At 38.5% G+C, this 27918-nt stretch overlaps 1 protein-coding gene across 5 annotated transcripts in view; it reads right to left on the bottom strand.

The window, feature by feature from the left end:
* Nucleotides 1-4661: 4661 nt before the first annotated feature.
* ATF7IP2 (activating transcription factor 7 interacting protein 2) overlaps nucleotides 4662-27918 on the bottom strand; it is a 54873-nt gene continuing 31616 nt past the window's right edge. For 3 of the 5 annotated variants that reach the window (XM_012785078.3, XM_012785086.3, XM_075995098.1), the window contains 5 exons: nucleotides 15684-15757; nucleotides 14224-14285; nucleotides 13729-13795; nucleotides 7681-7766; nucleotides 4662-6605 (listed from right to left, as the gene is read on the bottom strand). In XM_012785078.3, the coding sequence (XP_012640532.1) occupies nucleotides 6192-6605; nucleotides 7681-7766; nucleotides 13729-13795; nucleotides 14224-14285; nucleotides 15684-15757 (703 nt within the window). In that variant the 3' untranslated portion in view covers nucleotides 4662-6191. Of the gene's footprint in view, nucleotides 6606-7531; nucleotides 7767-13728; nucleotides 13796-14223; nucleotides 14286-15683; nucleotides 15758-27918 lie in introns of those variants that run through there. The other 2 variants (XM_012785115.3, XM_075995099.1) reach the window with 2 other exon arrangements.

The raw sequence follows: 27918 nt of genomic DNA, 5'->3' as shown, positions 1-27918 counted from the left end.
TTTTGTTGTGTTTTTTGAGACAGGTTCTTGCTCTGTCACCCAGGCTGTAGAGCAGTGTCATAATCATGGTTCACTGTTGCCTCCAACTCCTTGGCTCAAGACATCCTTCTGCCTCAGCCTCCCAAGTAGCTGGCGCCACCACACTCAGCTAATTTTTTAAAAATTTTGTAGAGATGGGATCTCACTATGTTGCCCAGGCTGGTCTTGAACTTCTAGTCTCAAGTGATCCTCCTGTCTTTGCTTCCCAGAGTGCTGGGATTACAGACATGAGCCACTGTACCCACCCTTGCTTTTAGTATATATGTTTCTTACAGTGTTTTAAAAAATGTTATAACAGTCCAGCCGTTTTTGGCCATCTGTTGAAGAAAGAGTCATCTACCCTATAGAATTACACACATTCTGGATTTGGCTGATTGCATCCTTGAGGTGCTGTCTAACATGCCCCTCTGTCTCTGCATTTCCTGGAAGCTGGTAGGTGGTTATATCCAGAGGCCTGCTGGAATCCAGATGTAATTTTTTGGCAAAATCGCTCCATAGTTGGTGCTGTGGCTGTATACGGTTGATTCTTGAATAACAGGTTTAAATGTGTGGGTCCGCCTACACACACTTTTCTTCCGCACCTACCATCTCTGAGACAGCCAGACCAACCCTTCCTCTTCCTCCTCAGCCTACTGGAAGTGAAGATGATGAGGATGAAGACCTTTTATTATGGCGGGGCGTGGTGGCTTACGCCTGTAATCCTAGCTCTCTGGGAGGCCGAGGCGGGCGGATTGCTCGAGGTTGTGAGTTCGAAACCAGCCTGAGCAAGAGCGAGACCCCGTCTCTACTATAAATAGAAGGAAATTAATTGGTCAACTAATATATATAGAAAAAAATAGCCAGGCATGGTGGTGCATGCCTGTAGTCCCAGATACTCGGGAGGCTGAGGCAGGAGGATTGCTTGAGCCAGTAGTTTGAGGTTGCTGTGAGCTAGACTGATGCCACGGCACTCACTCTAGCCTGGGCAACAAAGTGAGACTCTGTCTCAAAAAAAAAAAAAAAAAAAAAAAAAAAGCTTTAAAGTAATATATATTGACATTTGAGGGAAGTAACAGAAAGGAACAGAAAAACAATCAAATTGCTGTTAAGAAGGAAGAAAAGAAAGATTTCAACAGAAGGCAGGGAAGAAGAAAAATAAGCAAACAAAAGAGATAAGGTAATAAACAGGAAAAAAACACAAAATAAGTCAGTCCCACTGCATATTTCTGTAACCACTATAGATATACTCACCAACGAAGGCATAATATACGGAACTGAATTGAAATAAACAAACCGTGAAGCTGCCCATAAGAACCTCACCCAAATCTTCCAAAGAGCTCTCAGATTCTTCCAACTCTGATATAACTTGTGTGTTTTGGAATTTTTGAGACTTTGGTAATCTAAATTTTAGTTGAGGAAGCAGAATCAGAGAGGTAGAGTTACCTACACAGGGCTATGTATTCATGAGGGCCAGGGGAAACTGGAAACTGGATCTCCTTTCAATCCAAACATTTTTTTTCCCCATTCACCTGTGACTAATGATTTATTAACAGCAGGACATATGAGAGGCTAAGGCGGGCGGATTGTTTGAGCTCAGGAGTTCGAGACCAACCTGAACAAGAGCGAGACCCCCTCTCTACCAAAAATAAAAAAAATTAGCCGGGCATGGTGGCGCTTGCCTGTAGTCCCAGGTACTCGGGAGGCCGAGGCAGGAGAATCGCTTGAGCCCAGGAGTTTGAGGTTGCTGTGAGCTAGGCTGACGCCACGGCACTCACTCTAGCCTGGGCAACAGAGTGAGACTCTGTCTCAAAAACAAACAAACAAACAAACAAAAGAACAGGACATAAGATTAGTCTAGAACAGACACAGGATTTCATCAGATTTAAAAATTTGCCACACTTTATGAACAATAAAAAAAACAGTGTTGGTCGAAATGTGGAGTGGTGAAGGCTTGAGAGCAATTTGTCAGGCCCCTATAGTCATATGTTCCCTGAAAAGTTTGGAAGGAAACATACCCAAATTGGTAAGAGTGATTCCCTCTTTAGTGGGCAGGGTGAGTTGGGAATGAGTGGTGGTAAAAAGAGACTGTGTGTGTGTGTGCTGTCTTTATAATTTTCTATGGGGAATATGTTCATATATTATGATTTGGTTAAGAGATTTTTCTATCTCCATGGCCACCTCTGAGTGACATGCCATCTCTCTCTGGAGAGTGGCTACAAACTCTAGCCCTGCCCCGACAGACATCCAGGGGAGGTGTGGCCGTGGGTGTCGATGACGCCTCTCGTGGGATACTTCTTTATCCCGGTGGGGGCCTGGTGCGTGTCAACCCAAGGTGAGGTGTCCTCCTCACGGGAAACTCGTTTATCCTGGAAGGCACCCTTGTGGCTCTTCTCTGGCCTGCCTGTGTCCAGCTTATTCGTACCCAGAGAGCCACTCTCTAGGAGAGCCCTCACTGGGAGGACAGTTGGGTTCAGGTGTTTGGGTCAACAAAGTACGTGAAGTAGCAGAAGCGGTGTACTGCTCACAGGTCCCAGAGACAGGAGCAGTGGCCACAAGGCTGACAGAAGTCCAGAGGCAGCAGGTGCTCCACAGCAGGTGGGGAGAGAGAGAGAGAAGGATCTATGGAACCAAAACCTTTACTAGAGCCCAGGACAGTCCCCAAGAAGGTTTCTCATGGGGAATTCTAACTGGTGGGTGCTAAACAACCAGGTACCAGCTCCGTGGAAGTGCCCTGTGGCCCAGAGGTTGTCACCCACTGTGGCATATCTGCACAGTCCACGTGGGATGCAGGGTTACTGGGACAAGTAGGTCGTACGTATCTGGCTGCCCCATGGGGAGGTGGTCACTGGAAGGCAGGTGTGTAGGGCTGATATCCAGATGGGCCACACTGAGGAACTGGGAGGAGGTGGAGAGCTGGAAACCATAAGCCCTGCTTCTGGTGTGGGAAGGCAACACTGAAAATGGAACCAAGGCAACATAAATTCTAAGAATTTACTGTACTCATTAATTCCTTACAATGGCTCTGTATCTGTTAGGCTTTTTGGGGTCATGTATATAACCAGTTAAATATGGAAAGAGAAGAGGGGTGAGGCCGGGCTGGGTGGCGCACACCTGTAATCCTAGCACTCTAGGAGGCAGAGGAGGGTGGATTGCTTGACGTCAGGAGTTCGAAACCAGCCTGAGGAAGAGCGAGACCCCGTCTCTACTATAAATAGAAATTAATTGGCCAACTAATATACATATTAAAAAAAAAAAAACATTGGGCATGGTGGTGAATGCCTGTAGTCCCAGCTACTTGGGAGGCTAAAGTTTGAGGTTGCTGTGAGCTAGGCTGACGCCGCACCACTCACTCTAGCCTGGGCAACAAAGTGAGACTCAATCTCAAAAAAAAAAAAAAAAAAAAAAAAAAATGTAGGTCAGCACTACCTTCACTTTACACACTGAGAGAAAGTAGACTCATAAAACAAGTTACCCGAATCAGTTAAGTGTTGGAACTAAGTTTTAGACCCAAGGATGTGTTTGTGAAGTCCACATTCCACGGCACCACGAATGGGATGTGCTGCTTTCTAGGACAGCCTAGCAAGCTACTGCCTACTCAATTCCGTGGAGCAAGGCTGCTCTTCCTGGGTCTTGGGATCTTGCATCCATGCTATATGACAAGGAATGTCTTACGGGGCTAGACTTGATCTAGTGACAGCAGGTGCAGAAGGCTGGGCAAACTGTGCCATGTCTAGCGTTGAGCGTGGAGTCAGCCTCAGTCTCAGCCAGCCAGGCAGGCTGTCAGAGAGGAAGATCGTGCACTGTGGGAGAGGCGTGCAGCAGCACATCTGTGCCCTGTGTTTGGACAGGCTGGCGGTGGCCCTGGCAGCAGCTGTAGGTGCTGCAGGCCCGGGGACCAATAGATCAGATCAGCAACAAGTGTTACTGGCTGTCACCCTCTGATGTCCTGCATTGTTCTTCCAAATGTGGTGCTGCCTCACTTCTCTCCAAATCTCAGGAAATGTCTTACGATCAATGCTAACCTTGAACCAGCCAGAGAAGGAAATCCTGTTAAAGGTTTCAGAGTATACTTCTTACAGAAGATCAGAAATGCCAGAGGCTTGCTGTCCTATCACCTTATAGCTTAGACATGCGCCTTAGGATAAACCAATCAGACTGTGTCTGTGGTTTCAATCTGGAGCCACAAGACAGCAAGGACAGTGGTGAATTCTTCCTGTTCTGTCAGACCAGTTCCCACAGTTCATGTCTGCAGCATGAACTGAGGAACCACGGGGCTAGGTTTCTGTGACCTTTGGCAATGTTCTAAGCTCCCCAGGCCTGTTTCTACAGCTTTAAAATGGGCATAAAATGCCTGACATATGGTGTGGTAGAATATTAATTGCATAAACTATCTTAGGTTTGAAACTTCATTGGGTTGTTGCAAAGCATCATACCCACCCCTGCCCATGTTATCTTCTAAGCCCAATTCTCTAGGCTTCCTGGTGATTCCATGAGCCAGCCTATGACCTTTCCCCAATATATTCAACTTTCACTTGGTTAAGTTTGGCTTCCCACTAAAAGAACAGTAAGCACTACATCATGGGGTTAGTGGGGGTGTTAGTTCTCTGCGCTATGTACTGGGGCTGCTGGCATGACTTTTGTCCTTAGGGTTAGGGTCATTGACAAGTTAATGGTTGAGAACCTTGCCCTGCCTCTCTCTCCAAAAGGCTAGTAATGATGCTTTGACGCTTCTTGATTCACCTCCTCTAAGATGTCTGCAATCAACCTTTCTCCCTCTTCTTGTGATCGTGAAGGCTCATCCGCTTGAGACTTGTGCACCCAACCTCTTTCCAAATGCCTGCTGGTTGGGGAAGTGGTTTCACCTTGGTGATGGGCACCAAGGTCTTATGATGTCAGGTCTTTGGGCTTCACTTGTCCATGTCAACCCAAGGGTGAAATCCTCACCCAGGACGAGTTCCTTGTTCTGCTATAGGATACTCTTCACTGCTGTGAGCCTGAAACGAAACCTCACAGAGGACAATTCCTCTCAACAGTTCAGAATCTGGATCTTTCAGTCATACAAAATGTTTTTTTATAAAGTAAAGACACAGGAGACTGAAAAAAAAAAAATTTATTACTAAAGATGTGAAGGCATTTACAAAATGCCAAGGAAAATCATTCCCTGTTCATTTTTTAAATCTCAGAGCCTCTGAGGCCTGAACATTCACTAGGTACCAGAAAACAATGCCACTCTTGCACAGCGTGAAGGCTATTTTTGTTTCTCAACACCCCAGTATTAGTTACCCAAAGTTTGCCTCTACTGGGCCCTGACTTATACTTATCGAGTCTCTGTGCACATGTTCAGAGTTTCCTGAGCTGCTCATAAGAGTCACAGCTTCACTTCAGTGTTCCTGCAGGTAGAGGTATGCATAAAATCCTTAGTGTTATGTTCTCTGAGTACTGATAGCAGCTGGAAAATGAGCAAAGGGTAGTACTTAGGAATCAGCAAATTAAAGCCATAAATCTAAGGTGGACAATTCTTCTCCTCAGCTGAAACAGGGTGGATAATGCTTTTATATGAGATACTGTATGGTTTTGTGTACACAGCACACAATGTTTAACAAATTTTATTTCATCTAAGTCTACAAACAGATTTAGGGAAAACCTCCAGACTATTTTCCCGAATGACATAGCAAAAAAAAAAAAAAAAAAAAAAAAAAACAAACATAAAAAAAGAAGAGAGGCGCCCAAGGGAAGATATTTTTACAAAATCTTGGTGGAGAGGCACCCCAGGGATGATCTGGCCTCAGTAAAGAGGCAATTTTCCTGTAGCTAAACTGACCACAAGTGGGAAGGCTGTCCATAGGAGACAGTGGCTGCTTGTATCCTACAGCTTCTAATATAAGCAGCAGCTCCATAGTCACCGAAGGTATTGTTCATAATATACCTTAGTGATATGGGTCCATGATAATGTAGCTTTTATAACATATCCATGGTAAGTACACATTTAATACAAATCAGAAATTCATGAAACTATAAGCCATTTACAACATATAGGACTGTCCCTATACAAAGGGTTCACAATCTGAACTGGCCTTTAAAAATGACAAATAGTCTTAGTATAATATTGTAAACAAATGACTCCAATATAAAAAAAACAAAACATGTAGTATAATATGTAATTATTAAAGACTTTAGGTAAGATTTTCAGAAAACCCAGGGATACATTTTATATCACAAAATGGTCCATATCGCCCAAAAATGTCTTTTGATTGGACAGTAAAATAGTATTTGTTGGAAGCTAAAAATTGAGATAAAGTACATGCCATCGGGAGTGGTAAAGCTTTAATTTCTCCGATTTTCTTCCAAATCAGCTTATTATTAGGGATCTCATGACACAGGAAGAGGTGGTAGCTTTCCACAGGAGCACACTTGGGATTGATTTTGGTGATGTTCCAAGTCAGGGCAATGCCCCTGGGTCTCAAAACCCGTTTCACTTTGAGCTCAGGCTTCTGGGGAGGAAGTGTGTCTCGGATTTTGTCCACCAGTTCAGGTAGTAGTGGTGGTGGTTCTGGGAGAGGTGGCAGGTGCTCAAAGGACTCAAGAACCTAAAAACACATTTGTAAAAAAGTTAAGCAAGCTGGCTTGGTGGGTATCAATTATTTTAAAGTGGTCAACAGCAGTTGTAAAAATATGTATTTCCCATTCTTCAATCCTTTTGTAAGAATAATAAAAGGATATTTCAAGAATTATGTGAGGCTGCCTGGGCGCGGTGGCTCACGCCTGTAATCCTACCACTCTGGGAGGCCGAGGCAGGCAGATTACTCAAGATCAGGAGCTCAAAACCAGCCTGAGCGAGACCCCATCTCTACTATAAAAAAAAAAAAATAGGAAGAAATTTATTGGTCAACTAACATATATAGAAAAAAAAAATTAGCCGGGCATGGTAGCACATGCCTGTAGTCCCAGCTACTCGGGAGGCTGAGGCAGGAGGATCGCTGAGCCCAGGAGATTGAGGTTGCTGTGAGCCAGGCTGACGCCACGGCACTCACTCTATCTAGCCTGGGCAACAAAGTGAGACTGTCTCAAAAAAAAAAAAAAAAAAAAAAAATGCTTATCCAATTTGTTGGATGAAAAAAATGTTTTTAAATTCCTGTAGTGTAAAATTGAATTGAATTATTTTAATTGTGTAAGTAGATTCACAATAGCACTTTCTTTTTTTTTTGAGACAGAGTCTTGCTTTGTTGTCCAGGCTACAGTGAGTGCCGTGACGTCAGCCAAGCTCACAGCAACCTCAAACTCCTGGGCTCGAACGATCCTTCTGCCTCAGCCTCCTGAGTAGCTGGGACTACAGGCATGCACCACCATGCCCGGCTAATTTTTTTATATATATATATGTCAGTTGGCCAATTAATTTCTTTCTATTTATAGTAGAGATGGGGTCTCGCTCTTGCTCAGGCTGGTTTTGAACCCCTGACCTTGAGCAATCCGCCCGCCTCGGCCTCCCAGAGAGCTAGGATTACAGGCGTGAGCCACCGCGCCCGGCCAATAGCACATTTTTAAAAGCACATTAAAGTGTTTTTTTAAGCTGAAATGTGACTCAAATATTTCTTCAGAGTAAAATAAGGTACTTCCCACTCAATTTGGAATGAATAGCTGATACAGAGCAATTCATATCAGTACCTGGGCTGCATTTTGTGTGGCTAGGGTTGTTTCTTTTGAGTTTAAAACAGCTTTTGAAGGTGATTCCAGGGTGGATACTGGATGTTCTGTGAACAATACAAAGTTTAAAAAGTAAAATTTATCTGTAATAATTCCATAGCCTTTAAGCAAATACTTTTAACTCTTGGATAGTAAATAAATGTGAACTAAACTTACAAGACTGTGAAATATGAAGATACACTTTTGATAAGGCCCAAAGGTAACAAATCCAGAAAATTTTCCTTTAGGGTGACAGAAATTCCCTTCTTAAGGTAAATACTTTGGTCATTATGCAACCAGGAACTAGGTACATCTACACATAGGAGAGGGATCCCTGTTCAATGATCTTAGAGGCAAATTTTCTTCTAGTAGGTCAAAGATATCCACAAAAACAGAGACATTTATAATCATGTATGAATATGAGACACATAAGTCCTAGGAATTCAAACTAAGAATCATGCAGGCTAGAAGTTTTCTTCCTTTCCTTTTCTTTTTCTTTTTTCTCAAAGTTAAAGAAATCTCTGATAGGGTCTGTGTTAATCTGGAGGGAATTAGGTATAAACTGTGGCCTGGGGAAAAGGATGGGGAGGAGAGAGGGACAGAAAGGAAAATGGAAGAGAGAGACGGTGAGAGGAAGAAAGGGGGTGGGCAGAAAAAAAGGGGGTGGGAGGGAAAGAAAGAAGGTGGAAGTAGGCACAAGAATGGTTTAAAAACCGGAGGCCGGGTGCGGTGGCTCACGCCTGTAATCCTAGCTCTCTGGGAGGCCCAGGCCAGCGGATTGCTCGAAGTCAGGAGTTCAAAACCATCCTGAGCAAGAGCGAGACCCCGTCTCTACTATAAATAGAAAGAAACTAATTGGCCAACTAATATATATAGAAAAAGTTGGCCGGGCATGGTGGCACATGCCTGTAGTCCCATCTACTCGGGAGGCTGAGGCAGCAGGATTGCTTGAGCCCAGGTGTTTGAGGTTGCTGTGAGCTAGGTTGACGCCATGGCACTCACTCTAGCCTAGGCAACAAAGCGAGACTCTGTCTCAAAACAACAACAAAAAAAAAAAACTGGGGAGAATAAATATAGATAAGAAAAGGGGCTTCATGGTAGAAAGTATTAGAGTTGGATAACTGAAAGTGCCAGAAATTTGAACATATCTAAGAAGCAGTAAAACCATTTTAGGTCCATTGCATGACTAGTGATATAACTATTTAATGTGCTTTATGAATCCCAAAATTAAATTATTTTTATTTTGACTGATAAGGATGAACAAGATTCTGCATTATGTTTCAAAGGTAAATTTATAAGTCTTTTTATTCACTGGCATTAAAAAAATCTTTCCAGAAGAATTAAATGACTTTATGGTCTTAATCTAAGAGAATCTGTACTGCCTTTTCATACTGGTTTAATTAACTAGAACTAGATTTGTAAAATCATAATCTGCAGGTTATGGTTAACCTCCTCACCTCCCGAAGTGTCGGGATTACAACTGAGCTACAATGCCAAAACAAGGTTTTGTTTTGTTTTTTTAAGAGAACTCTCAACAAAGAAAGCATGGCTTTTAAAGTTTGTATTTTTGAAGTGATCTATTGAGACATAATCTATAATTTATACCCATTTTAAGTATGCAGTTCTTTGAATTTTGACAAATATATATAAACATTTGGGAAACAATCACCAAAATACAAACACAGAACATTATTAACCCAAAAGTTGTTTAATGTCCCCTTCTCAGTCAATCCCTCTCACCACTAACTCCACGAAACCACTTGTGTATTGTCACTAAAGATTACATGTCTTTTCTAAAATTTCATATAAATTGAATAACATAACATGTACAATTATTTTCCCCAGCATGTTTCTGAAGCATATATGGAACATGTAGTTGCATATATCAACATTTTGTTCACTTATATTTATTTAGTGTTTAGTTGTATAGCTAATTCCACAATCTATCCACTTGCCTGTTGACAGACACTTGGACTGTTTCTAGTTCTCAATTAGGAATAAAGCTGCTATGAACAAGTGTATAAAACTCTGTGGTAGATGTAGGTTTTCATTTCTTTTTGGTAAATACTTAAAAGAGTAAAATATAAAGTCATATAGTAAAGGTATAGTTAATGTTTTAAGAAAACTGCTAAACTACTTCAAAGGTGATTTTACATTCGTATCTGAATGAAAATAATGAGAATCCAAGGTTGTTCTACCATCCTCACCAACACTTCATGTTTTCAGTAGTTTTCATTTTGGTCATTCTTTTGGGTATGTAGCAGTATCATGTCTTAATTTCTCTAATGAATAATGATGTTGAGGATATGTTCCTGTGCTTATTTGCCAACCCCTTAGATTTAATAAAGTGTCACCTACTTGCTTTGGGTCTAATTTACTCTTCTCTTAGCATCATACATTCATTTTAGATCTTCTAATTTTTCTAATATAAACATTTAATGCTAGTAATTTCCCTCTAAGACCTGCTTTTGCTGCATTCCACAAAGTCTGATATGTTTGCTTTTCTTTTCATTCAGTTCAGAGCATTTTCTAATTTCACTTTTAGATTTCTTCTTTGGCTCATGAGGTTATTAAGAAGTGTATTTCATTTTCAAATATTTTGGGATTTTCTAGCTATCTCTGTTATAAACTACTCATTTAATTCTGTTGTGTCAGAGAATATACTCTGGGCCAGGCGCAGTGGCTCACAGCTGTAGTCCTAGCATTCTGGGAAGCCGAGGCGGGAAGATTGCTTGAGGTAAGGAGTTCGAGACCAGCCTGAGCAAGAGCGAGACCCCGTCTCTACCATAAATAGAAAGAAATTAATTGGACAACTAATATATATAGAAAAAATTAGCCAGGCATGGTGGCGCATGCCTGTAGTCCCAGCTACTCGGGAGGCTGAGGCAGTAGGATTGCTTGAGCCAAGGAGTTTGAGGTTGCTGTGAGCGAGGCTGACGCCACGGCACTCACTCTAGCCTGGGCAACAAAGGGAGACTCTTGTTTCAAAAAAAAAAAAGGAGAGAATATATTCTGTATGATTACAATCCTTTTCTATATACTGGGACTTGTTTTACAAGACCCTAAGCTCTTATTGCAGGTTTCATATGCATTTAAAAGAATTCTATTATGATGGAGTTTAGTGTTCTATAAATGTTAATTAGGTTATACTGGTTGATACTGTTGCTTAGGCCTTATTGTCTTTGTCTACAAATTGCATCAAGTACTGAGGAGTACTGGAATCTCTAATTACTAATTATAATTATTTTTCTATTTATCATTTCATTCCTATCAATTTTGCATCAGGTATTTTGAAGCTCCACTAGTGAGTGCATATACATGTAGTGTACTTTTTTTGAGACAGAGTCTCGCTTTGTTGCCTAGGCTAGGGTGAGTGCCGGACATCAGCCTAGCTAGCTCACAGCAACCTCAAACTCCTGGGTTCAAGCAATCCTGCTGCCTCAGCCTCCCGAGTAGCTGGGACTACAGGCATGTGCCACCATGCCCAGCTAATTTTTTCTATATATATTAGTTGGTCAATTAATTTCTATTTATAGTAGAGACGGGGTCTCGTTCTTGCTCAGGCTGGTTTCGAACTCCTGACCTCAAGCAACCCTCCCGCCTCGGGCCTCCCAGTGTGTTAGGATTATAGGCGTGAGCCACTGCACCCGGCCTACTCTTTTTGATGAAATACCTGCTTTATCATTATGAAACAGCCTTTCTTATTACTTATTCTGAAGTATATTTGTCCAATAATACAGCCACTCTAACTTTCTTATAATTAGTGTTTGCATCCTTTTACATGGTTTATCTTCTATCCTCTTTAATGTATTTGCGTATTTATATTTGAAGCACATCTCTGGCTGGGCACGGTGGCTCAGGTCTGTAATCCTAGCTCTCTGAGAGGCCAAGGCGGGCGGATTGCTCGAGGTCAGATCGAAACCAGCCTGAGCAACAGTGAGACCCCGTCTCTATAAGTAAAAAGAAATTAATTGGCCAACTAATATATATACAAAAAATTAGCTGGGCATGGTGGCGCATGCCCGTAGTCCCAGGTACTCGGGAGGCTGAGGCAGCAGCATTGCTTGAGCCCTGGAGTTTTGAGGTTGCTGTGAGCTAGGCTGACTCCACGACACTCACTCTAGCCTGGGAAACAGAGTGAGACTCTGTCTCAAAAAAATAAAACAAAATAAAATAAAGCACATCTCTTAATCATATAGTTGACTATTAATTCGTTATCCAGTCTAACAATGTCTGCTTTTTAATGGAGTGTTTAGACCATTTACATTTATTATCAGTATAGTGAAGTTTAACTCTGTAATTTCGCCCTTTTATTCTGTTAGTCTCATTTGTTCTGTCTGCTTGTTTGTGGCTTCTCTCGGATTGAATATTTTTTAAATTGTTTTATCTCCACTATTGGTTTATTAACTCTACTTCCACTTGAAGGAAAAACTGTTGCTCTAGGCATTACCATATATATCTTTAACTTATCATAGTTTACTTTCAAATACTACTCCACTCTCATACAATGTAAAGACCCTTAAAACAGCATACTTTTGTTCCTCTGATCATCTTTGGTACAACTACTGTCATATATAAACTTCTACACAAACTTTACAATAGGTGTTATATTCTTTTATGTAGACCCACTTTCCATCTTTTATCATTTTACTGTTACTTAAAGATCTTCATTTCTGATAGCAAAGATCTGCTGGCAATAAATTGTTTATCTGAAAAAGTCTTAATTTTCTTCCATTTTTATTTTTTTTCTTTTTTTAACAGTTTTTCAGCAGATATTCTTCCATTTTTAAAAGACATATTTGCTAGATATAGAATTCTAGGTTGACAGTAATTTTCTCCAATCCTTTTAATAATGTCATTTGATTGCCTTTCTATTTGGAATTTATTGAACATCTTGGACATGTGGGTTTATATTTTTCATATATATATATTTTTTTGAGACAGAGTCTCGCTGTGTTGCCCAGGCTAGAGTGAGTGCCGTGGCGTCAGCCTAGCTCACAGCAACCTCAGACTCCTGGGCTCAAGTAATCCTGCTGCCTCAGCCTCCCAAGTAGCTGGGACTACAGGCATGTACCACCATGCCCGGCTAATTTTTTCTATATATATTTTAGTTAGCCAATTAATTTATTTCTATTTATAGTAGAGACGGGGTCTCGCTCTTGCTCAGGCTGGTTTTGAACTTCTGACCTTGAGCAATCTGCCTGCCTCGGCCTCCCAGAGTGCTAGGATTACAGGCGTGAGCCACCTAGCCTGGCCAATATTTTTCATAATATTTTGATGAGGCCTTATAACTGGTTCCCAGCCCCAGATGATTATATTTTACTTTTTTTGACTAAAATCTGAGAAAAAGGACACTGTTTTGTCATTCTCCCTCTACATTTTGATGTCATGTCCCAGACCTGTTTCTGTGTGTATCCTCTCAGCTGCTGTTGTAATGGTTACAGAAAAAAAGTGTGTACCACAAGAATAAAAGAGATTATAATAACCCCAAACAACCCAGATGTCTTTCAACGGGTGAATGGATTCTCAAAAAGGAGTGCAGGAAAAGAAAATATTTTTATTTTTGAAGAAAAAAAAAATCAGTGGGTGAATGGATAAACAAATTATGATATATCCACACCGTGGGCTACTCATGGCAATAAACGGAAACACTACTGATACATAGCAACAACAATGTGGATGACCCTCAAGAAAATTATGCTGAGTGAAAGAACCCGATCTCAGAAAGACACATATTGTATTATAAAACTAATATTATATTTGTGAAATAATGTAATCATAGTGATGAAAACAGATTAGTGTTTACCAGGGATTAGGGGGCAGGAGGTAGGTGTGGCTATAAATGTACAGAATAGTTCTGTACTTTGATTATGGCGGTAGTTACACGAATCCACGCACAGTAAAATTGCGTAGAACTATAAACAAAATGTACACTAACATATTAAAACAAACTCCATAAGTGGGTCCAGTGAGTTTTGATTTGTTACCCTTCCCTTTTTTAACAAACAGAAAAATTAAAAAATCTTTTACCTGTGTTATAGTTAGATAGGCCTTCTCTTGTCAAATCAATTACAGAAACAAGTTTCTTCTGTACAGCCTAAAAAATTGTTTAAAAAATAAGGTTTGAGCTTGAATAGCTAAAAATGTTTTTTAAAAATGAAACACATAAGTATCATTTAGAAACAAGAGATTGAACATTCTCTAAATATCTTATGGTTTACTTTCCTATGAAACTACTATGGAAAAAAAGCTCTTATAAAAGACTGGTTTCTGAGACTATGACTAGGCAGAGTCTAAATGAATTTAATAAATGAATATGTTTGTGAAATATGTTCATCATTAGCTGTCTGCTTTTCAATGTGTAAGCTAAATTGGAACCTGGTTAGGCTAACTAGTCAGACACTAATTTCTCAGAGAATGAATCACCTAAAGAATGACTTAAGTCCTCCAACATGTAGCAAACACTAAAGTTCCTATAACTAACATATTTAAATGAGCAGTATTCAGACAATATTTATTACCCACCGTAACTTCAGTTTCAGCATTAGGTGGATCGCTGGAATTTCCTGACATAATTTTTCTAATATCTGAAAAGAAAATTATTGAAATATTAATATATTTGACAAGCTTATTAAACAATTTATGAACTTTGTAATATATGAATGCTGAAACACAATGCGATGCTAATTATATAATCATAAAAAGTAACTCAATTGACTTTACCTATTCTAAAGGTTGATGATCCAACTTTTAAAAAAGGTAGATTTTTTGAGCCAAAAGATTTTTTCCCTTCTTTATAATTTTATTAGTAACCCTTTTTTTTAAAACCTGAAAATGATTTTAGTATTTGAGAAAATACACTTGAAAATGCACATTTTGTATTCACAGTATCTTTAGAATAAATTGCCTGAGATAGCTAAGAAGCACTCTTCCTGGAACCAGTAGGAAGTGTCAGATAAATGATTAACAACTTTTTAGTAACTCTCTGATTTACAATCTCAACAGCCCAAACTGTCAGGACAATAAAGTATCGGCAAAGCTTTCTGAAATTAAGATGCATATAACTACAATACAGTAAAAAAAATGAAATGAAAATGGGAAATTATGGGGCCGGGTGTGGTGGCTCACAACTGTAATCCTAGCAGTCTAGAAGGCTGAAGCAGGAGGATCGTTCAAGGTCAGGAATTCAAGACCAGCCTGAGCGAGACCACCTCTCTACTAAAAATAGAAAGAAATTAATTGGCCAAGTAAAAGTATAGAAAAAATTAACCAGGCATGGTGGCACATGCCTGTAGTCCCAGCTACCCAGGAGGCTGAGGCAGAAGGATCGCCTGAGCCCAGGAGTTTGAGGTTTCTGTGAGCTAGGCTGATGCCATGGCACTCTAGCCCGAGCAAAAGAGTGAGAGTCTGTCTCAAAAAAAAAAAAAAAAAAAGAAAGAAAAAAAAAAAAGAAAAGAAAAGAAAATGGAAAATTTTGGATGAGAAATTATGAGCCAAACAAGATGGCTATTTTAAGAAAGGAAAAAGTTATCATTGGAAATTTCAGGTTAAAATTCTTTATGTAAGTGTGGTAAGACACAAACTCTAAAAAGCAACAAAAGTGTTAAAAACAATCAAAGAAATTAAAGTTTAAATCTCGAGTAGACTATGAGAAAACTTAATACAAAAAAAAGTGCAAAAAGCAAACCACCACTACCACCAACAGAAGGCCAAGGCAAACAATTAAAAATAGTGTATGTGAAAGCTAAGTAGTTTTATAACTTGCAAAGTCGCTAAACACAGTAACAAAATAGGCCATAAGCTAATAAAACACAAGGTTAAAAAGAAATGTCAATTATAGTAAGAAATCATTTATTTAGGTAATATTAATTAAAAGTTAGAACATTTTTGAGTACATTTAAAACTTATGATATTCAATTATTTTAAACAAACATTGATTTAAGGCTTTCTAATTTGATGATCATATTCTAATCAACTTAAGATACCTGTTGGATCTGATGTAATTGAAGTTGTCAAATTAGGACTTTCCACAGAAATCAACATAACATCATCATTGTTACTAAAATAAAAAAAATTAAAAACAAAAATAAACTAAACATGCATCATCAGGCTTAAACATGCAATTAGTGGTTAGAGTTCCTCTAGCTTAACTTTCCATAACATGTTTACTGAACAATTTTTGAGGAAATGGCAATCTTAAAATAAAACACCAAAGAAACCCCAGGTATTACCAATTCAATATGACCAAAATTTCATGAAAATCCAATAGTAGACCCATAAAATTGAGTAGGGATTGACTCACAGTGAATCCAAATACAAAATGTATAAATATACAATAGACATAAATGTATAAAATACACAAATTATCACTTGAGAACAGAAACTTGCCTTCATAAAATGAAATGTACAACTGAAAGAAACCCATTAAGACACTGGCTTTTAAAGACTGAAGAATGTAATAAAGCTATTAAAAAAAACCCTGACACTACTCTGATATTTTAAGTTAGAATTTTAAGAAAACCTTAAGACAAATTTAATTAAGCTCATTAAAATCCTATATCAATTTTCCTTCTTTTTTTCTTCTTGAGACAGAGTTTCACTCTGTTGCCTGGGCTAGGTAGAGTGCTGTGGCATCAGCCTAGCTCACAGCAACCTCAAACTCCTGGGCTCAAGCAATCCTCCTGCCTCAGCCTCCCAAGTAGCTGGAACTACAGGCAATGCGCCACCATGCCCGGCTAATTTTTTCTATATATTTTTAGCTATCCAGCTAATTTCTTTCTATTTTTAGTAGAGACGGGTCTCACTCTCGCTCAGACTGGTCTCGAACTCCTGAACTCAAAGGATCCACCCGCCTTGGCTTCTCAAAGTGCTAGGATTACAGGCGTGAGCCATCGTGCCAGGCCTAAAATTCTGTATCAGTTTTCTACACAGCATAATTATACCATTTTCTTGTAGATGCCTTCTATTCTTAGTGTTTGTATTTAGGTCTACAATCCATTTTGAGTTAATTTTTGTATATGGTGTGAAGTAAGTGCTGGAGTTCACCTTTTCTTGTAATTAGTCCAGCAACATTTGTTGAAAAACTTTTTATTAAATTACCATGGCATGCTTATTGTAAGCCATTGGACCACATGTGTATTCTTTAGTCTGTCCACTTATCTGTTATCTATCCTATGTCAAAACCATTGTCTTTTCCTACAGCTTTATAAGAAGTCTTGAACTTGGGTACAGTAAGTCTCCCAACTTTGCTCTTATTTTAAATATTGTTTTCATCTTCTAGGTCGTTACATTTTCATATAAATTTTCAATCAGTCTGTTACCTTTTACCAAAAAGGCTCCTAGGATTTTGATTAGGACTGCATTCAATGTACAGAACAATTTGGGCTGAATTGACATCTTAACAATAATGAATTTTCTGATTCCTTAAAGTTGCGTATCTCACCATTTAGGTCGTCTTTAATTTCTTCAGTAATACCTCATTACATTTATATATAGTTTTTCCTTAAGTATATCATATGTTCTGTTATTGTAAATAATATTGATTCTACATTTCCAATTCCAATTGTTGCCTGTACACAGAAGTGCTAGAGAGAAATAGTATGAGATATATATTTTACTTTTAACTTTCATTGCTTTAGAGATACCTCTCCATCTCAGGATTTTAGAGATTTCTTCTAGTTTGCATGGCGTACTGTTAAGAAGTCTGCTGCCATTCTTATTTCTTATTCCTTTCTATGTGATGTCTTTTCTCTCTCTGGTTATTTTTTTAAGATTTTGTAATCATCACCGACTTTCAGTAATCTGATATGATGTGGCTTTGTATGGTTTTATGTTTCTATTGCTTGGAAATTGTTAGCTTTTTTTTACATTTATGGGTTGAGTTTGGATCAAATATGGAAAAATTTCATTATATTTTCAAATATTTTTTCTGCTCTTTAGTGATATTCCAGTAATATATATTAGATTGCTTGATTCTGTTCCATAAGTTTCTCATGCATTGTTTTTATAGTCTTTTTCCTCGTGTTTTAGTTTAAACAGTTTCTGTTCCTATTTCACTGATTTTCTTTTTAGAGCACTAATTACTGTTAATTGTATCCACTCAACTTTTCAATTTAGTCATCTTTTTCATTCTACAAGTTCATTTCATCTATTAATAAAGTTCAACGTGGGTCTTCTATATTAGTATCTTCCATTTCTCTCAAGTTCATGTTTTCCTCTACACTGCTGAACATGACGTGTATGTTGACAGTATCTGTTTGGGATCTCTCCATTGCTAATCTTTGACCTGTAAAATGTCCCCACGCAGCAGCCTGGGACAATGGTAGGGCTCATTTTATTTGTTTCCCTTCTTTGAGGAATAATGCTGAGCTCATTGTTTAACAGTCCCATTTTTTAATTGTTTACAGCAAAATATCAATTCCTATAGCTATTCATGCTTCACTGGCAGAAGCAGAAAACTTCTGCATATTTATTTTATGAAATCAACTGTTTTAAGAATATTTGATTTTTCCATTCACCTTTAGCCTCTAACAAAACTTGCCACAAAAAATGGGAGGGGAAGGGGGCCAAAAAAAGACTTGCCACATTTCTTCTGTACATAATTTTTCTACTGGAAACAGTAATCAGGAATTAAATGAAAGACTGATAACTACATTTTGTTGTTAAACTACAAGAAAATTTTAACTCTTTTCATATATTCATATGATAGTCAAAATCCCTTATCAATATCTAAAATTTTTCATTTAATTTTTCTTTAATTGCTGCTACCGTACTTCAAATGTAATGCTACACAGGAGTATAAAAAACTAAGCAGAAGCCGGGCGTGGTGGCTCATGCCTGTAATCCTAGCACTCTGGGAGGCCGAGGCGGGAGGATTGCTCAAGGGCAGGAGTTCAAAACCAGCCTGAGCAAGAGGAAGACCCCAGCTCTACTATAAATAGAAAGAAATTAATTGGCCAACTAATATATATAGAAAAAATTAGCCAGGCATGATGGCGCATGCCTGTAGTCCCAGCTACTCGGGAGGCTGAGGCAGGAGGATCGCTTGAGCCCAGGAGTTTCAGGTTGCTGTGAGCCAGGCTGACACCACGGCACTCACTCTAGCCTGGGCAACAAAGTGAGACTCTGTCTCAAAAAAATAAAAATAAAATAAAAATAAAAAGCTAAGCAGAAAGACTTTAAAAAGTAAAAGGGAATTTTTGGCAGTCTTATTGCACTTAGGAGGCAAGGATTAACATTTGCGAACCACCAAGGTAGAGAAGCCCTCATGAACACTCCAAGGTTTCAGATGGAATCCATGGAGGGGGCTATGCCTTAGAGACCAAAGCGAACTAGAGATACAAGGAGACTTACACCAAAAGAATTAAAAGCCTAAAAAGTTATGCCATTCCCTGAGTAGATTAGGTTGTCAGACCCTACTCTATCTGCCAAGCAGAAGAAAAGATGAACCTTGTCTATAGCAAGATGATACCTTTCAGAGCCTAAACAATTTTTTAGAAATTATCAAGCATGCCACCAAAGAGAATCAAATAACTAGAAACTGACAGAAAAGGAGAAAAAGATGTATACATGACCCAAATACTGGAGTTATAAAAAAGGGCATTAAAATAAGAATGATTAATAGTTTTATATATTTGGAAGACAGAGAAAACAGTTAAAACAAATTCAAGAATTCACTAGAAAAGTAGAATCTGTGGAAAAAAAGACTACACTGAAATTAAGTACAGTCAGCTCATATGAAGACACCATTATAGAAGCAAAAAACTAGGGTGAGGAAAGATATTTATAATAAATATATCTGACAACAAACTTAAGATAGGCTACCCAAAATGAAAAGAAGCAAAAATATTAGACTTCATAAAAGATATCCAAGTGACTAACAAACATGAAAATGTGCTTAATTTCATTATTAGAAGGAAATACAAATTAAAACCACAATATGATACTACATACCAATATGGCTAAAATGAAAGAGGTAGATAATACCAAGTGTTGACAAGGATATGCAATAATAAAACTCTCATGTACTTATAGTGAGAGTATAACTTGGTACAACTTCTTTGGTAAACTGATTCACAGTATCTATTAAACCTAAAGACATGTAAAAGAATGTTTACGGCAGCACTATCGATAATTTCCTTGATTTGCAAACAACCCAAATGATCGTAAACTGTTTTTCTTTTTTGAGACAGAGTCTTGCTTTGTTGCCCAGGCTAGAGTGAGTGCCATGGCATCAGCCTAGCTCACAGCAACCTCAAACTCCTGGGCTCAAAGCAAGCCTTCTGCCTCAGCCTCCTGAGTAGCTGGGACTACAGGATACGCCACCATGCCCGGCTAATTTTTTTCTATATATTTTTAATTGGCCAATTAATTTCTTCTATTTCCTGACCTTGAGCAATCCATCCGCCTCGGCCTCCCAGAGTGCTATGATTATAGGCGTGAGACACCGAGTCAGCCAACCATAAACTGAATGATTTTAATTGTGGCGTATCACATGATGGATGTTATACAGCAAATGAGAACCAACCATTGCTGCTAAGCAACAGCATGGATGGATCTCACGATATATAACACAGGGTAAAAGCAGCAAGACACACTGAGTATGATTCCATTTATACAAAAGTGAAAAGCAAGCAAAAACAATTTATGGTGTTAGAACATAGGATGGTGATTACTTAAGTCAGCATAGTAGCAGAGATAGGTGACTGGGAGAGAAGGTATGAGGCAGGCTGCATGCAATTAGTATTTCTTGAACTAGGTGACTGAAAATTTATCATCAAGCTATACATTTATTGTTTCTGTAGTTTTCAGTAGGTAGTACATTCAATTAACATTATGTAAAAAATTATGAGTGTGTAAAACTGTTAATGGTTATCCTGAGCGTGGTGGCTCACGCCTGTAATCCTAGCACTCCGGGAGGCCGAGGTGGGAGGATTGCTCAAGGGCAGGAGTTCGAAACCAGCCTGAGCAAGAGCAAGACCCCGTCTCTACTAAAAATAGAAAGAAATTAATTGGCCAACTAATACATATAGAAAAACATAGCTGGGCATGGTGGCGCATGCCTGTAGTCCCAGCTACTCGGGAGGCTAAGGTAGGAGGATTTCTTTAGTCTAGGAGTTTGAGGTTGCTGTGAGCTAGGCTGACACATGGCACTCACTCCAGCCTGGGCAACAAAGTGAGACTCTGTCTCAAGAAAAAAAAAAAAGGCCGGGCGCGGTGGCTCACACCTGTAATCCTAGCACTCTGGGAGGCCGAGGCGGGCGGATTGCTCAAGGTCAGGAGTTCGAAACCAGCCTGAGCAAGAGCGAGACCCCGTCTCTACTATAAATAGAAAGAAATTAATTGGCCAACTAATATATATATACAAAAAATTAGCCGGGCATGGTGGCGAATGCCTGTAGTCCCAGCTACTTGGGAGGCTGAGGCAGGAGGATTGCTTGAGCCAGGAGATTGAGGTTGCTGTGAGCTAGGCTGACGCCATGGCACTCACTCTGGCCTGGGCAACAAAGCGAGACTCTGTCTCAAAAAAAAAAAAAAAAAAAAAAAAAAAGATTAGCAAATTTTAATAAAGAATAGAAAAGACCACATGCAAAAGAATATAAGATTTCCCAAAATACTGTGGCTGGTAATTCCTTTTTTTCCCCTGTAAACATTTCTTCACACAAAATTCAATGCAAGACATAGGCAATATTAATGTTTCATTTGATCAATACTGGCAAAGTAGTTTGTTTTGGGGTGCCTTAGACCTTTGATGCTCACTTTTCATCTTTAGAAATGACTGCACACAGAGGCATTTTTTCTGTTTAAGAAAGTTTCTTCATCAAATATATGATCTGGTTCATAAACCTTCTCTTCTAGGAGCTTCTGCAGCTCAGCTCTTAATGCCTTTCCTATTTTCTTCTCATTCTAAAAAGAAAAATGCTTTAACTTCCAAATCCAACTATTACTATAGATATAGATGGTTAGTAGATATAGATGGCATTACCATCAGAAAAAACAATAAATAAAACCTCCTGGCTTTCTCTAGAGCCAGGATAATAATGGGTAAGCAACACATTTCTTTTTTAAGAGTTAATTTCTTAAATCTTTTTCCAAATGTTAACATAAGTTGTATGTATACAAAAATACATGAATTGATATGTAGTACAGCTCTAATGGGAACTCCCACACTTGAGTATATTTTAAAAATTGTTTTTAAGTAAACAAAGAAAAAATAAAAATATCTACTTGAAGACATTAGAAAGTTGTGGTGGCAGCCAAGACTTGAGGTACTAAGATCCCAGAGAAGAGGGTACAGAGACATGAACTAGACACTTGCCACTGTGTTCCCCTCAGGGCATTTGTCAGCCAAGCACGAATGCTAACAAGCCAAGCAAAAAATGGCTGAAATCACAGTGGACTGGTATTGAGGAAAAAAATTGGAATATAGGACCAGCAATAGAAGTGGAGTCATAGGACATATCCCAAATTTTCTGGTGGAACTTAGAGGGCTGTACAGCAAGAATGGGGGATAATCAGAGAAGACTAAATTTTATAAGAAACTGAAGATCAACCTTAATTCTATTGCTCTGTAACAATTTACCTAAAAATGTAATGGCGAAAAACCCACATATCTATTGTCTCCGTTTCTGTGGGTAAATAAGCAGGGAGTGGTGCAGAGTTGAGGGATTCTGGCTCAGGGCCTCTCATGAGGTTGCAGTCAGGATGTTGATGAGGGCTGCAGTCATCTGATCTGACCAGGGCTGGGGATCTGCTTCCAAAATGGCTCATTCACATAACTATCGGGAGGATACCTCACCACGTGGAACTCTGCATAGCTTGCTTGATGTCCCCTCATGACATGGCAGTTAACTTACCCCAGAGCAAGTGATCTGAGAGAGCAAGGGAGCTAATGTCTTTTATGATCTACTCAAAAAATGTCACTTTTGTCATATTCTATTCATTAGAATTGAGTCACTAAGCATAGCCCCAAATGGAAAATAGGTCCCACCTTTTAAAGGGAGGAGTATCAAAAAACTTTTTGACACATTTAAAATCCATCATAGGTGCCGTGTTTCTCTGCCGTCTTCCAGAGTATGGGCTGAATCCAGTCATGGCAGACATCATTCAGGGCCTTTACAATTTCCAATATATAATATCTATGATTTAAACATAAAATTAGCCGGTATACTAAGATACAGGTCAAGGATCAAAAACAACAAACAGAATAGAGCTCAAAGTGACCCAGATAAGAGAGTCATCAGAAATGGATCAAAAAATAAGGGACTAAAATGTTCAACACATGGATGGTAAGATGAAGAATTTCACCAGAGAACATGAACCTATAAAAAAGAATCCAATGGAAATGGGAAAACTGAACAAACACAAAATGAAATTAAGAATTAACTGCATGGGTTTGATAACCACGTGGATCCAGTGGAAAAGACGATTAATAAGCTGGAACATACGTTATTAGAAAACATCCAGAGCAAGAAAGATGGACTACACAGAAAAGCATGTAACTGGAATATCAGAAAGAAGATAAAGAATGGCACAGAAACGATCTGAAGAGATAATGGCCAAGAATTTTTCAAAGGTAATAAAAGACATTGAGCCACTGATTCAAGGGCTATAAAGCCCCAATCAGTATAAATAAAAAAGAAATTACCCACCCTGCTACCTAACATTTTATAGTATATTGATGAAAACCAAACATAAGTAGAGTATCTCAAAAGCAGCTAGAGATATTATTGTCAAAGACACAATAAGACATGTTTAAAAACTTTCAACAGAAACACAAGTCAGAAAACAATGTGATGACATCTTACAAGCGCTGGAAGAAAATAACTGCCAACCTACGAATCAATACTCAAGTTAAAACATCCTTCAAAAATAAAGACAAAATGAAGTTATTTCCAGATAAAAATTGACAGCATTTATGCTCAGCAGAAGTATTAAATAAAAACAATAATGGAGTTCTTATGCAGAAGAAAAATTATTTCAGAAGGAAAGATGGAAATATAGGAAGAAATCAAGGGCAAGAAAGAGTAAATATGTGAGTAACTCTAAATGAATAATGACTGTACAGTGATAATATCTTGTGGGATTTAAAATAATATAAAATTAAAATGAATGAAAACATAAAAGATGGAAAGAACAGTGAACAAAGTAAAAGTATTCTGAGGTCAAGCACTGTCTACAAAAACGGTAAAAGTAGTACTTCGTATTAGAATATAATGAGTAAACATCCGTATGATCTTACGTTATTAACCTTTAAAGGAACAATGGAAAATGTATAATTAACAACGTAATGGGGAATGGAAAAAATAGATTAATCCAAAAAAAGGGGCTATAATAAAGAGACAGATGGGGGAAGTGATCATAAAATAGATGGAACAAATAGTAAGATTATAATTACAAACACATACATCAGTAAGATTACATTAAACATAAATAAAATTTCTAGTTGAGATTATTTTGTGATGATTATTTTCAAATTGAATTAAAAACACAGATATGAAACTATTAGAATTCTAGAGGAAAACGTTGGAAATACTCTTCTAGACATTGGCCTAGACAGAGAATTTATGAAGACCCCAAAGGCAATCGCAGCAGCAACAAAAATAAACAAATGAGACCTGATGAAATTAAAAAGCTTCTGCACAGCCAAAGAAACTGTCAAGAGAGCAAATAAGACAACCCACAGAATGGGAGAAAATTTTCGCAAGCTACATATCCGATAAAGGGCTGATAACTGGAATGTATTTAGAACTCAGGAAAATCAGCAAGAAAAAAAATCAAACAACCCTATCAAAAAATGGGCAAAGGACATGAACAGAAACTTCTCAAAAGAAGACAGAATGGCCAACAAACATGTGAAAACATGCTCAACATCTCTAATCATCAGGGAAATGCAAATCAAAACCACAATGAGAGCCGGGCGCGGTGGCTCACGCCTGTAATCCTAGCACTCTGGGAGGCTGAGGCGGGCGGAGCGGATTGCTCGAGGTCAGGAGTTCGAAACCAGCCTGAGCAAGAGCGAGACCCCGTCTCTACTATAAATAGAAAGAAATTAATTGGCCAACTAATATATATATAAAATTAGCCGGGCATGGTGGCACATGCCTGTAGTCCCAGCTACTCGGGAGGCTGAGGCAGCAGGATTGCTTGAGCCCAGGAGTTTGAGGTTGCTGTGAGCTAGGCTGACGCCACGGCACTCACTCTAGCCTGGGCAACAAAACGAGACTCTGTCTCAAAAAAAAAAAAAAAAAAAAAAAAAACCACAATGAGATGTCATTTAACTCCAGTGAGAATGGCCTTTATCAAAAAGTCCCCAAACAATAAATGTTGGCGTGGATGTGGAAAGAGAGGAACACTCCTACACTGCTGGTGGGACGCAAACTAGTTCAACCTCTGTGGAAAGCAGTACGGAGATACCTTAAAGGGGTACAAGTAGATCTACCATTTGATCCAGCAATTCCACTACGGGGCGTCTACCCAAAAGATCAAAAGTCACTTTATGAAAAAGACACCTGCACTCAAATGTTTATAGCAGCACAATTCACAAGTGCAAAGTCATGGAAACAACCGAAGTGCCCATCAATTCATGAGTGGATTAATAAAAAGTGGCATATGTATACCATGGAGTACTATTCAGCTCTAAGAAACAACGATGATATAGCACCTCTTGTATTTTCCTGGATAGAGCTGGAAGCCATTCTACTAAGTGAAGTATCTCAAGAATGGAATAACCAGCACCACATGTACTCACCAGCAAATTGGTATTAATAGATCAACACCTCAGTGGACATATAAGAGTAACATTTATCGGATGTCGGGAAGGTGGGAGGGGGGAGGAGGGGACGGGTATATACAAACACAATGAGTGAGATGTGCAACGTTTGGGGTATGGTCACGCCTGAGGCTCTGACTGGGGGGGGGCATGGGCAATACACGTAACCTTAACATTTGTACCTCCGTAATACGCTACAAATAAATAAATAAATTAAAAAATAAAATAAAAACGTTCCCTTTAATAAATAATTACAAAGCTAGCACCCAGGTAGCCTCTATTCAGATGAATAAATTTTAAATTATCAACACTTGAGAACCCCATATGCCTCTATCCTGTATCATCATAAACTTCCCCCCAAAATAGCATTTGTGGTACTAATTTCCTTGTTCTACTCGGAGTTACCATCTAGCTCTGAATCTCAAAATACTGTATTTTATTTTATGATTATTTTTGATTTTGATTTAAATGGAATCATATTGTTCTTCTGTGTCTGCTTTTCAATAATGCTTTGGTGGGAATAACGCATACTGTTTGCATGTTACTGCAGTTCCTTCACTGTCATTAATGTGTAACTTTCCACTGTATAGATTTACCAGAATTTCCTTTTCAACTGTAGACAGACATTTTTTTCCTATTTGGCTATCCTATCACACATATATACCTGTCTCTACCTAGGGTATATAGCAAGGACTGGGACTGCTAGGTCAAACGAGATCTAGATCTTCAATACTTCTAGATAATGCCATTTTTTCCAAGAATATATATGCCAATTTCGTCAATCAACAACAAAATAGTCAATAAAAACAATTCCCTTCATTTCAAAACCTCACCAATACCCGGTTATTGCCAGATTTTTAAATGTTTTATTTTTTTCCTTACCTGATATGAAATGGTATCTCATTGTGGTTTTTTTTTTTTTTTTTGAGACAGAGTCTCACTTTGTTGCCCAGGCTAGAGTGAGTGCCGTGGCGTCAGCCTGGCTCACAGCAACCTCAATCTCCGGGGCTCAGCGATCCTACTGCCTCAGCCTACCGAGTAGCTGGGACTACAGACATGCGCCACCATGCCCGGCTAATTTTTTGTATATATATTTTTAGTTGGTCAATTAATTTATTTCTATTTTTGGTAGAGATGGGGTCTCGCTCAGGCTGGTTTCGAACTCCTGACCTTGAGCAATTGCCCGCCTCATTGTGGTTTTAATTTGCATTTCCCTGATTACTAATGAAGATGAACACTTTGTTTATTGGCCATTTGGAATTCCTCTTTTGTGAAATGGACGTACAAGTCTTTTGCCCATTTTTCATTTGTATTATCTGGCTTTTATTGATTTGTTGAAGTTCTTTTTATGTATATTCTGGGTACTAGTCCTCTACAGGTTATATGTGCTGCCAGTATCTTCTCCCACTCGATGGCTTGTCTTCTCACTATCTTTTATAGTTCCCTTTGAGAAAAGAAGTTTCTAATTTTAAGGTGGTAAAACAGATTAATTTTTCTTTTATGGCAAGGGTCTCTTAAGAAATCTTTCCCTATCCAAGTTTGTAAGACATTCTATATTTTAAAATCTTTATAATTTTCCTTTAGATATTTAGTTTCTTAATCCACGATAGATTAATTTTTTTTGTATAGCAAGACAATGGGGGTCCAATTTCATATTGTTCCAAACATAAATAGCAAATTAAGATAGCACCATTTACTGAAAGTCACACAATCTCCATCATGTATCACATCATGTACATATAAGCATGGGTTTCTGGACTCTGTTACAATGATCTGTTGTTCAATACTTGCCAATATCACATTATCCTATGACTGTAGCTTTGTAATTTTCTGATTTCTGATGGCCCGTTCCCTCCATTTAGTTTCTCAACTTAAAGGGGTATCCTTGGGCTCTTAACCCATTGCATTTACATACACATTTTAGAATCAAAGAAGCTTATTCAGTTTCATGAAATTATACACTAGGATATCAATAAAACTGACTTGAATAAAAGTGAAAACATTTTATAATACTGCTTTGTCCAAACCATAAACATAGTATAACTTCTGTCCATTTAATTCTTGTTTAATATCTCTCAATGATGTTTTGTGCTTTTCTTCAGAATTACTGCATACCTTGTTAAATGTATTCCTAGGTACTTGATGTATTTTGGTGCTGCTGTAATGCTGTATCTTTTTAAAAATTTCATTTCATCATTGGTTAAATCCAGTATAGAGGGATACAACTGATTTTGTGTATATTTGAGTTCAGCAATCTTGTATAATCTTGTATAAATCCTAGTATTTTATTGTAGGTTTTTTTGGATTTCCTATATACTCTAATCATCCAAGGATAGTAATAATAATATCCCTTCTTTGCTAATCCTTTATATTTTTCTTCTCTGCACCCCCCCCAATTATTGGCATTCCTGCATTAGCTAAGACAAACAGTATGCTATATAAAGTGATGA

Source organism: Microcebus murinus, chromosome 19, assembly GCF_040939455.1.
Source record: "Microcebus murinus isolate Inina chromosome 19, M.murinus_Inina_mat1.0, whole genome shotgun sequence".
In the NCBI taxonomy this organism is placed as follows: Eukaryota; Metazoa; Chordata; class Mammalia; order Primates; family Cheirogaleidae; genus Microcebus; species Microcebus murinus.
This window is presented reverse-complemented; position numbering and strand designations above follow the sequence as displayed.